Source organism: Gymnogyps californianus, chromosome Z (assembly GCF_018139145.2).
Source record: "Gymnogyps californianus isolate 813 chromosome Z, ASM1813914v2, whole genome shotgun sequence".
NCBI classification, from domain to species: Eukaryota; Metazoa; Chordata; class Aves; order Accipitriformes; family Cathartidae; genus Gymnogyps; species Gymnogyps californianus.
This window is the reverse complement of record NC_059500.1, coordinates 13,276,181-13,288,894: the sequence shown is the minus strand read 5'-3', so window position 1 is coordinate 13,288,894 and position 12,714 is coordinate 13,276,181. Positions and strand designations below refer to the sequence as shown.

General features: G+C 36.2%; 1 protein-coding gene across 1 annotated transcript in view; it reads right to left on the bottom strand.

The window, feature by feature from the left end:
- Positions 1–12,714, bottom strand: part of IFT74 (intraflagellar transport 74) — a 43,015-nt gene that overhangs the window by 15,268 nt on the left and 15,033 nt on the right. The window contains exons 9-15 of the mRNA XM_050913450.1: positions 9,857–9,995; positions 8,763–8,825; positions 7,671–7,814; positions 6,376–6,416; positions 5,073–5,152; positions 3,938–3,940; positions 1,900–1,953 (exon numbers count right to left, since the gene is read on the bottom strand). Of these exons, the coding sequence (XP_050769407.1) occupies positions 1,900–1,953; positions 3,938–3,940; positions 5,073–5,152; positions 6,376–6,416; positions 7,671–7,814; positions 8,763–8,825; positions 9,857–9,995 (524 nt within the window). The remainder of the gene's footprint in view (positions 1–1,899; positions 1,954–3,937; positions 3,941–5,072; positions 5,153–6,375; positions 6,417–7,670; positions 7,815–8,762; positions 8,826–9,856; positions 9,996–12,714) is intronic.

Sequence of the window (12,714 nt, the reverse complement as noted above, 5' to 3'; positions counted from 1 at the left end):
TCTCTTCAGGACTGTCAACCTTTCTTTATGTTGCAGAACTAGAGACAATACTCCAACTGAAGCCTTCCTCAATGCACAGGGAAGATTACTTCATGTGTCTGACAAATTACACTCCTATGTATACCTACTGCTGTGGTATTTTCTCTTTGTCGTGGTTTAACCCCAGTCAGCAACTAAGCACCACGCATGTTAGCGTGACACTGCTCAGCCATGTTCACTTTGTCTTTCACTATAACGCTGAGCCATACCACAGAGCTGTACCTAATGAATTGCTCTCTATTCTTCATTTTTGCTGTTGATTACTTTGCCCAAGTGTACAAACTTCCACTCAATCCTGTTTGAACTTTTTGTACTGCATTTCTAATCTGCCATATTTTAAATTCTAACCCTGTCTTCCAACATGACTTCAGCTTTTCTGATGTAGCATTTTCTGTGAAACTATGTATTTACTCTCTCTCCTGTCACCCAACTGATTAATAAAAATACTGACTAACCTGAACATCCAACACACTGCAAAACTCTACTCAATACATCCTTTCATCTTGGCAGTGAATCCTTCATAATTAATAATTTTTTAATCAAATGCACAGTATAGGTTAATAATGGACGATATTTCCCTAGCTTGCTTCTAAGAACACCACGAGACAGCATTAGATGTACTGAAGTCAAAGTACACATCATCTGCTGCTCCACCCTTTTTCTGCAATATTTTTCTGTCAAAGAAGGAAATCAGTTGGTTGTTCTTGACAAATCAATACTAGTGTTATTCATATTCCTGTTTCTGTAACGTTTACAAATTGTTTGCTTGCTTATTTTTTTTCACAATCTTTCTGGAAATTGATACTAAGCTGACTGGTATATACTTCCCTGGCTCCTCTTCTTCAAGACAGGTACCATATTTGCTCTTTTCCCATCTTTAAGACTCCTGCATGTTCCCCCAAATCTCCTAGTTAATCTCAAACAGCTCTGGAACTGCATCAATATCCTCTGATGAAGGGCAGAAGTAGAACCAAAACCCAAAGAGTCAAAAGGATCATGAGGCCCCACTTTCACCATCTGTATTCATAATGAAAATCAAAATCAAGCGAGCTTTTGCTCTTCTGCTTCTCAGGAAATCAGGTAATTTGAAAACGCAGAAACTCTCTAAGTACGTTCTTATCCATCTTTCCTTACTGTCAGCTGGGACCTTTCTTTCGGTATCATGCTAGCCATAAGTTACACTGAACATTTTTAGAGAACACCTATTATATACCTGCAAGGTATATAATACCTTACAAAAAGGTATTATATACTTTGGCCTTCATGGCATATTTATTGATCATTTTCCCCTTTTGCTGAGTAACAGACCAGCTTTTTTTGTAAGCTGCCTACTACAGTATACTAGCAATGGTGTATATTTTAAAAACAGTTCTGTTTTCATCCTCTGTTAGTTGCTGCTGAGGTCTCTACAACATTAGAACCTTTTAATATGGAAGAAAGCTTTAGTAGCATTCATCTTGAATAAAATGATATGAGAAGCCTTAATTTTAAAGAATTACGTGATGTCTACGCTTGTCCATTTTGAAGTTCTGCTTTTAATCAGACCTGAACAGCTGGTTTTATGTATCTTTTATTTAAATTAGTTTTAAAATTAATTTCAGCCTTGCTTTCATAAAATAAAGCTGTGTTCCTAAGACCTTTAATGTTTGATGAAAAGCCTTGAAAGATGCTCCAAGTATTTGTGATTGTCATGTAAGTCCTAAGATATCAATTATCTTGTCCTGAGGTAGATCACAGAAACTTTATGCAAAGATCACGACATCAGTTCTTTTCAGCTCTAAATTAACTGAGTGTTAACAATACAAGAAAACCTCTATTTTAGTGGAATTAGGCCTAATTAAAGTATGTTAGACAACTTACTGTCCATGCTTTCTTCCCTCTTCTTCAGCTCCTTGTATTTCCAATTTTCCTCTCCTGCAAGAGATGTAACATTGACTTAACTTTATATTGTCTCAGTCCTGGATTCCTTTAGGTAGGCAAAATGTCAGTTTTACAAACAAAAATTCTACATGTCTAGAAACTACAGGACTCATCCCATGTCATGTAATGTAGTCACTTCAACTGACTATGTCATACACACTTTTATATTAAAAAAAAAGATAATTAGCTTAATAAATCAGCCTCAATGCAATTTTTAGAACCTTTTAGAGGTTACAATTTTTGATAAATAAGAGTGGGATAAATACTTGGTTTGAACAAAGGAAGTTCATGATATTTCTGAATTCAGATGAATTTCAATAATAGAGAACAAATGCTTTTGTGTATTTGGGCACCATGGTTAGTTAAAACTTTCTACAGCTCTGTTTAACGTATGGCATTTTCACGTATTAGAATGGACTTTCATAAGGATACGCAGCTGGTAAGCAACAGTGCGACAATCTCAGGGAAATAAACAGGAAAACTGTACAAGCAATAGTATAGGAAAATAAAACGCACAGAAAGCTTTCTACAATTAAGTTTAAAAGAACATTTCCATACACATTCTTTATAGTGGTAATAGGAGTAATGAATAACATACAATACATAATTCATCTTTAAATGCAACTACTTACTATAAATAGCTCTTAATTAAAATGTACTAGTAAAGTAGGAGACCTGATATATTTGTCACAAGTTTCAAGAAGGTGAGACAACTCAGCTCCTAAGAATAATTTTAAGTTTCAAACATCTAAATTTTTAATTGTTTGAGTCTTGGTCATTGATTAATTTTCAGCATAATCTTGTAACTTCAGAGAATACAAAGAAAAAGAATGAAGTAGATACAGATATAACTGAGCAAGCAAATTTCTCCAGGTCTTTTTACTTATACAACCCCATGCTTTCCTTTTTGTCTAGTATATACAAACAATAAGAACACCCGCGGGCCCCTAAGGGACCGTGATTCTGCTTCAGCTTCCTTGCAGCTGTGCCTTTGTTCCTTTCTGGACTCTCTCTTTCATTTTGCAAGGCAAGTCTCCGATACTTAATAACTCAGTCTGTTTTACTCTTAAAAAGTCCAGTTACAGTGAGCCATGAAACAGAGAGCTACACGATCTGCCAAGTGTTAAAGAAAAACAATATTTGAAATAAAGACCATAACCTTTAAAATGTCTTTACTGATAAGTTTTCTTTAAAATATGGCATTACTACATCAATATCTTAGCCTCTCATACAATTTATGAAGTGTTAAGTCTATTCCATTATTAGTTAATGTTGATTTTGACTAATCAGTTAAAAGTAACTGCTAATATATGAAACATATAATAAGTGGGTGAATTTTTTACTTATTTAGATTTTCTTAAGTGAAAACTAAAAATAGTCATTTGTATTTATGGTCTGTTTATTTTGTTTTTCCTGCTCAAAGATGTTCCTAGCACTGAAATATTTATCCTGAAACATTCAGAAAATCCTTAGCTGTAATTTTTTTTTTTTTTTTAACTGGCTATTTTACCTTAAACTTAACTAAAAAACTTCAGGAGCTGAAGTTTTGGGAATGCCTTGTAATAAACAGTTTAAATACTGAGCCAGAAGTAAGCTGAAGAAGGAGGGAGGGAGGACAGGAATCTCAAGGACACATCAAGATGCTGATTTAGAGCAGAAGTAGGAATGGTCCTCTGGGATTCTCTCTCCATTCACTAGAGAAGAGGGTGTTGGGAGTTTAGATTTCTGTGTCTTAAAGCTACTCCTCATGAATATCTTCTTTATTCCCTCTATATTATGCCACAAGGTAACTCTATTCTGAATATTCTGACTGTTCCTGATATGTTGACAGAGAGTATGTGCTTTCTCCTACATATGCTTTAAACCCTCTTCTTCAACAGAGTTGTTTTTCTAAAACAGTGAAAGACATACAGTCCAGCAATGAATGATTGTGTGTGTAAACCTAACTATAAAATGCAAAAAGCAACTCACTTCTTACCTTCTGCATTTCTCCAAAGATACCAAAAAAAAGAGTTGCAAGCCAAACAAAAAGGAAAAATTAAATCAGAATCATAAAGTTGGCAATGATATTATCTGGAAACAAGAAAGCTAATAAAACAGTCTTAAAGTTTTTGCACAAAAATAATGAAATATCTGGAGAAATATGAAATATTTTGTAATGTAAAAGATGAGAAACAGATGTATCAAACATTTGGTTAGGGTCAATTTTAGAAATATATGTTCACCTTGAAGAAATTTACAGCTAATTTTACACTGATCGCCCAAGAAAAGGTATAAAGTAAAAAGGACACAAACACATTAATTCATCAGTCCTATAGAATGTAAATAACTTGTTACAAAGTTTTCCAGAATGTATGCACATGTTTATGTAACTCCTATCTAAACAAGATTCCTTATAATTAGAAGAAGGTTTTCTGTAGGATGAATTTCCATTTTAAGGAGAATCTTCTACAGCTGTTGAGGGCCTATGCTCAAACTAAGTTACTTCCTCCAGAACCATAACTTCCAGTGCTAGGAGAAATCCCAACCTAACCTAGCCTAATGTACTACAGCAGGTGTTTGCTGGAGGTAAGTTTCTAAGCTAATGCCATTTCTAGGCAGATCCCAAACTCTTCTTGCAAAAATCAACCCAAGAAATTTCAAAGACAGATAAAAATAGTACTGAATTCTGTCTGCTGTACACATTATCATTAAACATTCTCAGTTCCACATTCACTGACAGTGTATCAGATTATATAAAAGGTAAAATAAATAAAAGCTGTTCTAAAGCTGAGCTGGTTCTGCAATGCTGCCAGTAAGAGAAACTTCTATTCCTCAAGTAGTCCTAAAAATAAAATTGGGACAGAAAACCAGACAGCTGTACTATTATTTTATATGGCAGTTTTACTACTCAATATGAACTTGATGAACATGCCACTAAAGGTGGGTACTCCCCATTTCTCACATCTGAAAAGAGAAGCCTGCACCCCCAGACACAAAACGTTCTTCTGATGGTGAATAATGGACATTTGCATAAGCTTAAAAGTTTCAAGCAACTAATGTCCATAACAATATGTGTTATAATACGAACAGATGCAGCTCTGCATAGTTTGCTACAACTCTAGTCATATTACCTTGGTGATTCTCCAGATCCATATCAAGTCGTTGAATGACCTTTTTAAAATGGTTTGTTTTTTCTTTTACTTCTGTCAGCCTGACAAATAGATAATGAAATCCAGGGTTAAAAATGTATTGTAAAATACTTTTTTTTTTTAGACAAAAAAAGGAGAGAGAAGTCAAGAATAAAAATAGAAAACCTAAATTTATCAAAACCAAAACAGTATCAGGAGGATTGCTGTTATTATAAAAGGTATATGTAAAGAACCTGTCACTTTAGTCCCTATATCTATTAAATATAAGTACTGCTGCTCTTTTTTATGGAAAACATTTTTTGTTGAGTCATCAGTAGTTCTTAACTTATTTAACTGGTCCCTCTGCTGGTTGCTATACAGCTTTGCAGAGGTACAACATAATTGGTAAACTGCAACAAGGAACTGTATTCCTTAAAAATTACCTACGTGTTCACTAAAATCCATTAAGAAATTGCCAAGTAAAACACTGTATTACGTAGTCAATCAAAGTGAGAAAGGAAATTACCTTAAAAACATTTCTACGTAAATTCTCAAATATAATTCTGTTACTGTTTCTTTCAAAAAATTCTGTTAAGCAACTTATTATCCAATCAAAGGTGTCAATGCATTAAAAATTAACCAATTATTACAGCTGGGAATACTGCTTAAAAGAATTTAAAATTGTTTCTAGGAGATTTCAGGAATTATCTCAATTTTTCTGTAAAGAGAGAGAAATCAAAAGGCTCAAAATCACAAAAATATTGGGCTGTTTTATCTCCCCCCCAATACAGTACTATTTATTATAACATTTACCAGAGTTTCTGGCAAATCTTCAGAAAGGTCCAGTACCCAAGAATCAAGAAGCAATGCCCTGTTACTCTTTAGAATTGAACTTTCTGTAAGCAACTTTGTAACTCTTAGGTTTTAAGAACACATAACAAACAAACTGCACGTAACTGCAGCGTAATGCAGGCTCAACTTCATAGATGTCCCAGATGAGTAGCTCTTACGGATGAATGTCTTCTTCAGCCTTAAATAAGTTTATATCAGTGCTATTACCAATTTATATTCTCAAGGCATGTTTATAAGGATAGGAAGTTTCTTATGCAGATCTAAATGTCCTATCACTATAAAAGTTGTTTAGTTGAAACAGGATATATTCTGTTCTCTGTGGATGGTTAACACTACCAGAGGCTTGAAAATGTGGTGGTGTTCTAAAAGTCCACAGAAATATGTGATAGAATTCAACTATCTGTCTTCAGGGTCTAAATGTAATTTGCAGCAAGAGTATAATGGGATTACTCACTGTCTTTCCATGCTTGCTATTTCTTGACTATCGTCCTTAACCTATAAAAAAGTATAATAACTTTAACATATGAAATAAAATCTACAGATGAAAAAAGGAAAATCAAAGAGGATTTCTTAATTCAATGAACAGGGAATAGAAACTCAGCATATGAAATCACAAACTTGCTGTCACATTGTCCAACAATGGCTCTTCATCGAAGAGAAGTAGTGATATAAGTGTTACATCTTCCAAATGTTCTCCTGCTTTCTCAATACACTTTTAAAAATCTGACAAACTTATCAGTGTCGTTCAGTCCAATAATCCATACAGTATATATAGATAGTTATATAACACAGCACAGACCCTTGTGTCCTGGTTTCGGCTGGGACAGAGTTAATTTTCTTCTTAGTAGCTGGTACAGTGCTGGGTTTTGGATTTAGTGTGAGAATAATGTTGATAACACGCTGATGTTTTAGTTGTTGCTAAGTAGCGCTTATCTTAAGCCAAGGACTTTTCAGTTTCCCATGCTCTGCCAGCAAGCAGGTGTGCAAGAAGCTGGGAGGGAGCACGGCCAGGGCAGCTGACCCGAACTAGCCAAAGGGATATTCCGTACCATAGAAAGTCATGCTCAGTATATAAACAGGGGGGAGTTGGTCGGGAGGTGTGGATCGCTGCTCGGGCATTGGTCAGTGGGCGGTGAGCAATTGCATTGTGCATCACTTGTCTTTTCTTGGGTGTTATTTCCTTTTCTTTTGTTATATTCCTTTTCATTACAATTATTATTCTTATTCTTATTCTTAGTTAGTAGTGTATTTTATTTTACTTTAGTTATTAAACTGTTCTTATCTCAACCCATGAGTTTTACCTTTCTTTCCCCCCCCTGCTCCCCATCCCACTGGGAGGGGGGAGAGGCAAGCAGCTCAGTGGTGCTTAGTTGCTGGCTGGGGTTAAACCACGACACCTTGTAAACTAACTAAATTGTTCCTGGATTACTACATCTGCTCAGTACCCCACAAGGATACTGTCTGGAGTTATGTTATAGAACTGTTCAACAGGATCAGTTTTCCCATACCAACATGATGGATGAATCGGAACAAGTCAACCAGCTGAAAAGCTGACTGTGCCAATTTTGCTTTGGCTGAACCTGAAACATCCCATTCAGCCAATTCACTAACTGTTCTTAATTTCAGATGATCTGTGCTGCTTAAAGAGCACACGAAGGCAAGATTCAAACCCAAGTATTTTCAAATATTATCATCCCTTAAAATACTGACTTAGAGAATCTTTTACATAATAACATTTTATGTTCTTGCCTGCTTTAATAATCTCTCTCTTTCCTCCTGTGGAGATTCCATGTTCTTATCCTCAGCAACCATTTGATCTCGACGTTCCTCGAGTCCATGGAGCTTTTCATACAGCTGCACAGCCTCCTGTTTCACCTGGGAGTGTGCTATTTCCTGTTGGGAAAAGCAAACACCTACTAGCTATCTTCAGATGGCAAGAGAGCATTGCAGAAATTATGCTTTAGTTAAGCAACACTTATCTATACATTGAAAATGAAGCTTATTTGTTATAAACAGTACAGAGACAGTATAAACAATAAACTTCATAATCCATATTCTCAATATTGCATTTTCTGGAATGGAATATCCCAGTCAGCTATTTCTCGCTTTATGAGTTCATCCTCAGGCCAACTTTCTGAATAGATTTACTACTTCATCATTGCTAGGGGATCACAAACCATATACAGTTTGGACTGGAAAAATGTCTAGTAGTATTTGAAAATTATACTTTCTGAATATATATATGACTGTATGTTTCAGCTCATAGATCCTTTTATCCATGAAAGACCCAATACGAAAAAATTCTCCTCAATCTAGCAATATGACAGTGTATTAGAAGTGTGTGTTTTTGTATGTACGTGGGATAAAAAATATCTTAGCAGGTACCACTTTGTGGTTCAAATGCCAGTTGCCTTTGAAATGGAATGTGGAACAAGAAAATCATTCTCACACATCCTGAAAGTTGAAAACATATGAAAAATTAGGTCTCACAAATCCCTGAGAAGGATGTGAATGATAATTTCACATTTATCTTCAAAGAGTAATTCCAAATCAATCAAATGTCACACAAAACATTTGAAACCACATGAGTAACTAAAGCTAGGAAACCTCACTATTGCTATCAAAATTTTGTATTTGGCATCTAGCAAAAACAATTTTTACCCAAAACTGATTAGAAATTATTGGTGGTAAATAGAGAAGCAGCTTTGCCTTCCCATTCTAGGGCATGATCCTACAGTATCTGAAAAGTTAAGGAGAAAGATTATAGGTATTTTTCTACTGTATTATTTTTTACACTAGAGTTCAGTGAAGATTGGTACAGAGACCACTTGTTATACATACAGCTCTTAGAGCCTCCTCCTTTACATTTAGTGCATCCAATTCTTGCTGTTGAACAACCAATTCCTAAAGAGGAAAAAAACGCAAATTTCAGATAAAAATTACTACTTGATGAGATTACTTTTTTATTCTGCAACTTAGTATTTATAAAACGCTGTAAAGCATCTCACTGCTGCTCTTAAAAACTTAAAAGACAAGACTGTGCCCAGCTTCTCCAAGTAACCCAGATATAATATCCACTTACTTTCAGCATCCAACTTGTCCAATAAACTCTTATCTTTGTTATTTGCAGTTGGGCTATAACCAAAAAATTGTTTGCCCTTTTTCCACTATTTTTCTTAAAATCAGTACTGAGGGTGGAATTTTTCATTTCTACTTCAGAAGTTTAAAGTCAGATTTTAAAATCTGAACTAGCCACCACAGTTTCTTCATAGTCCAGAAAGAGACAGGTAGGCCCTGACTAGTAATTCAGCTTATCCTAAGACAGCTGGGAAGCACTGGCCTCAAAAGATGCCTATCTCTCTGTACAGACTATCCAGAGAAACCTTCTAAGACTGCATGCCTGAAGCTAGATGATCCCAGAGAACCTAGAAATCTCACTGCTTGTGTTAACATTAGGATTAGCGAAGTCACAAAAATTTTACAAAGCCCAGTTCATTTTTCTGATACATTCAGACGTACAACACGAACAGCAAAAAAACCCAGTCAGATTCACTTTTGTACAGAAGAAGGAAACTTCCTACTCAAGTGAACTACAAAAACATCTGGGGTTGTTTTTCCCTTTTGCTTGCTTTTTATACATGATGAAACATCTAAGCGCTACAGTGGCTTTCAAAATCTGCATGTCAGTCCCCAAATTTAAAAGGAAAATGATGAACATAATTTGTTCTTAAAATAAGAAATACAAAAAGACAAAGTATTTGATTTTAGTCAATTGCTCTATCTATTTTTCAGGCACTTCTACAATTGATTAAGATAGCAGCAAGCTTTTTTATTGTATTACTCTGTTCTCAAACTCTTTAATACTTAAATTTTATCTGGAACCAATGGAGCCAGACTGAGAAACATTTTAGGTAAGTACAATGAAACAAACCAACCTGGGAGAGTTTTTCATTTGCAGCCTTCATCTCCATATATTTAGCTTGATTTTCCTGTGACATGTCTTTTATTATGTCATCTGCTACAACCTTTTCATGTTCAATATCTTCTTCTACAGCTTGAATTAACTTTTCTGTGCTGTAAGAATAGAATGTTTTTGTAACTTCTAGTTGACGTTCATTTTAAGCACCCATTTCAAACTCCGGTATTCCTTCAGCCTCACTGAAATGATCCTTTAACACAAAAACTCCACAGACTCTAAAAAAAGGAGTTACCTACTTGTATCTAATCTTCTTGGAGTTGGATTAACTATACAAACATTCACACCATGGAATGCAGAAGATGATGAATTCTTTGCCCTTACAGTACCCAAATAGTACTTTCCAACACTCCCACCCTGTCTACCTGCATAGTCCCCAACACTGGCAAAAGTATACTACTCCCTCTCAGTTCCTCTCAGTCAGTGAATTCCTGGAATAAGAACAGGCAGTTTGAAATAAAGAAGCTGGTATGTGATTTGTGAATGCACATAAAGAAAACATATTATAAACACACCAGGACTTGACAGTACTGGATAATAATGATAAGACGACTTTCTTTTAGCAATGAATTGTTGGATTCCTTAAGAATGGAGAGTGGCTTCAGAGTCTTAAGCAGTGTGGAGCTTCTTAACCATGCAAGAACTAAGAAATCAGCTATTCCTGACATTCCTGAGTCATTACTTTAATCTCATTAGGAAATCAATGGGCCGCAACCATAAAAACTTCTCTACCACTGCAGCTATAGTGAGCTACAAGCAAATGTATTGGCAGATTTAAGGAGGGCATAAAGGAGTTGTTCTCACTCTTTTATGTAATGTCTAGTAATTTCTACGAAATTCCTGAAAGCTAGAGTCAATTTGAGAACGCAGTTAAAGGAAATTAACAAAAACTCCTGAGACCCTGAAGAGTATACCTTCCTTCCCTTCACGGTTCATGAAAGATTGTTTAAACTGTTTGCTCGTTTCCAGAGTGACTTCTGCTATTAAGAATCACAAAATCAGCTGGATACCTTCCTTCAGGATTTATTTTTCTTCTATTTTTCATTAACTCTTCCTGAGTTGCAAGATGCCAAAAAAATTTTAAATTCTGTAACTGACACTATCAGATCAATGATTGCAGCCACGAATGCCCTCAGGCTTAAAAGATGATACAAAATAGTGGAATTGCACAAGGATAATCTCAGGGTAAGGGAAAAATAAAAATTTCATAGAAGCAGACTAGAGCTGATGTTGGAATGGACTTCTGAAGGTCATCTAGTCCAGCCCCACTACTCAAAGCATGGTCACCCAGCTCAGGTTGTCAGTGTCTTGTTCAGGCAGGTTTTGAGTATCTTGAAGGATGGAGACCCCATAATCTGTCTGGGCAATGTTTCGATGTTTGGCCACTCCTACAGTAAAAAGAGTTTTTTCTTACATTTAAACGGAATTTCCTGTTCTCCAATTTGTGGCCATTGTCTCTTGTCCTGCCCTTCAGCATCACTAAGAAGAGACAAGCTCCATTTTCTTTACTCCTGCCCATCAGGTATTTACTTTGATAAGATACCCACTAAGCCTTCTCTTCCAGAGATTAAACAATTCCAGATCCCTCAGCCTTTCCTCATAGTTTTCACCACTTCCGAGGAATTCTCAAAAGAGATTCAAAAGTGTAACCAGTCTTCCAACTGGCTTCAAGAAAGATCTATAACCTCCAGGAATCCGAGGATGTTAAGCAGAAATTCTGTCAGGTTAGCAACTCATGCTGTAAAGATGCTTTGGAGCCTGATGATGAAGAAACAAACTGAAGTGATTATCTCTCATTTTCTGTGGCAAATTTGGAGTGCACTGGGACTGCCCAAGAAATACTGGATGGTTGTAACGTGACATTAAATGGAACACCCTCTTGAAAGCAAAAATGGTTTGTTCAGACCCAGTCCAAAGAATGAGGCCCTCAGTGTAAGTACACCAGTTTATGAACGGATAATTATGTTACACTTGGTAGTGTATAGCAGTAATTTTTTAAGTGAAGCATGTTCTTAAGCTGTAATACTAGTTTGATTCAAGACCCTCTGGAAGGCACGGAACTGGGAGCTGGCAGGGAGCTTTCACGTTACTTCCTTATTGGAGGCTCCTCATCCTTCAATCTGGGCCTACCAAAGCTGTTGCAAGGTCTCAGCAGTGACAGTTTCTCTCAAATCAAGCCCAACTGAAGACGACAGAATGAAAACAGAGAAATAGCAATGAAGAATTCAAGAAAATATTAAGGTTGCTGATTTCCAGAATAAATCTCCACACTAGATGCAATTCACCTGGAGAGACTGTCAGTACTGATCATAGGGAGCTTGTCTTTATGTACAAACAGGGTGCCTTTTCCTGGAGATCACTGGGGCATTTAGGGAGGGAGAGAAGAATACCACTTGCTACATTTCTCCTGTGTTCCACAACACCCTGTGGAAGCAGCTGCCACCGTTGAGGGCAGTGGAGTCTCCAAGCTCTCCTGGATTTTTCTCATCTATGCCTGAAACTGCAAGTATGCATAGCAGAGTAAGGAAATAAAGCCTACTTTTCCAGCCCCACCAATGTAAAGTGTGTGTGGACACATTACAGAGTAGCCTCTTCACCTGAGGCAAGCCTCTTTTTCTTATGTGATATGGCTAAATACTTCAAGGTGATCCAGTATGTCCTTTAGACTAGAAATGTCTGACTTAGCTGTGATGCATCTTCTCTGGTAGAAACCTTTTGACAGAAGATTAAAACTCAGTGACTTTCTAAGAGGCAATAAAAATATCACCAATGGCTGTCACAGGAAGACAATTCATTACCACACGTAATTTGAAGACT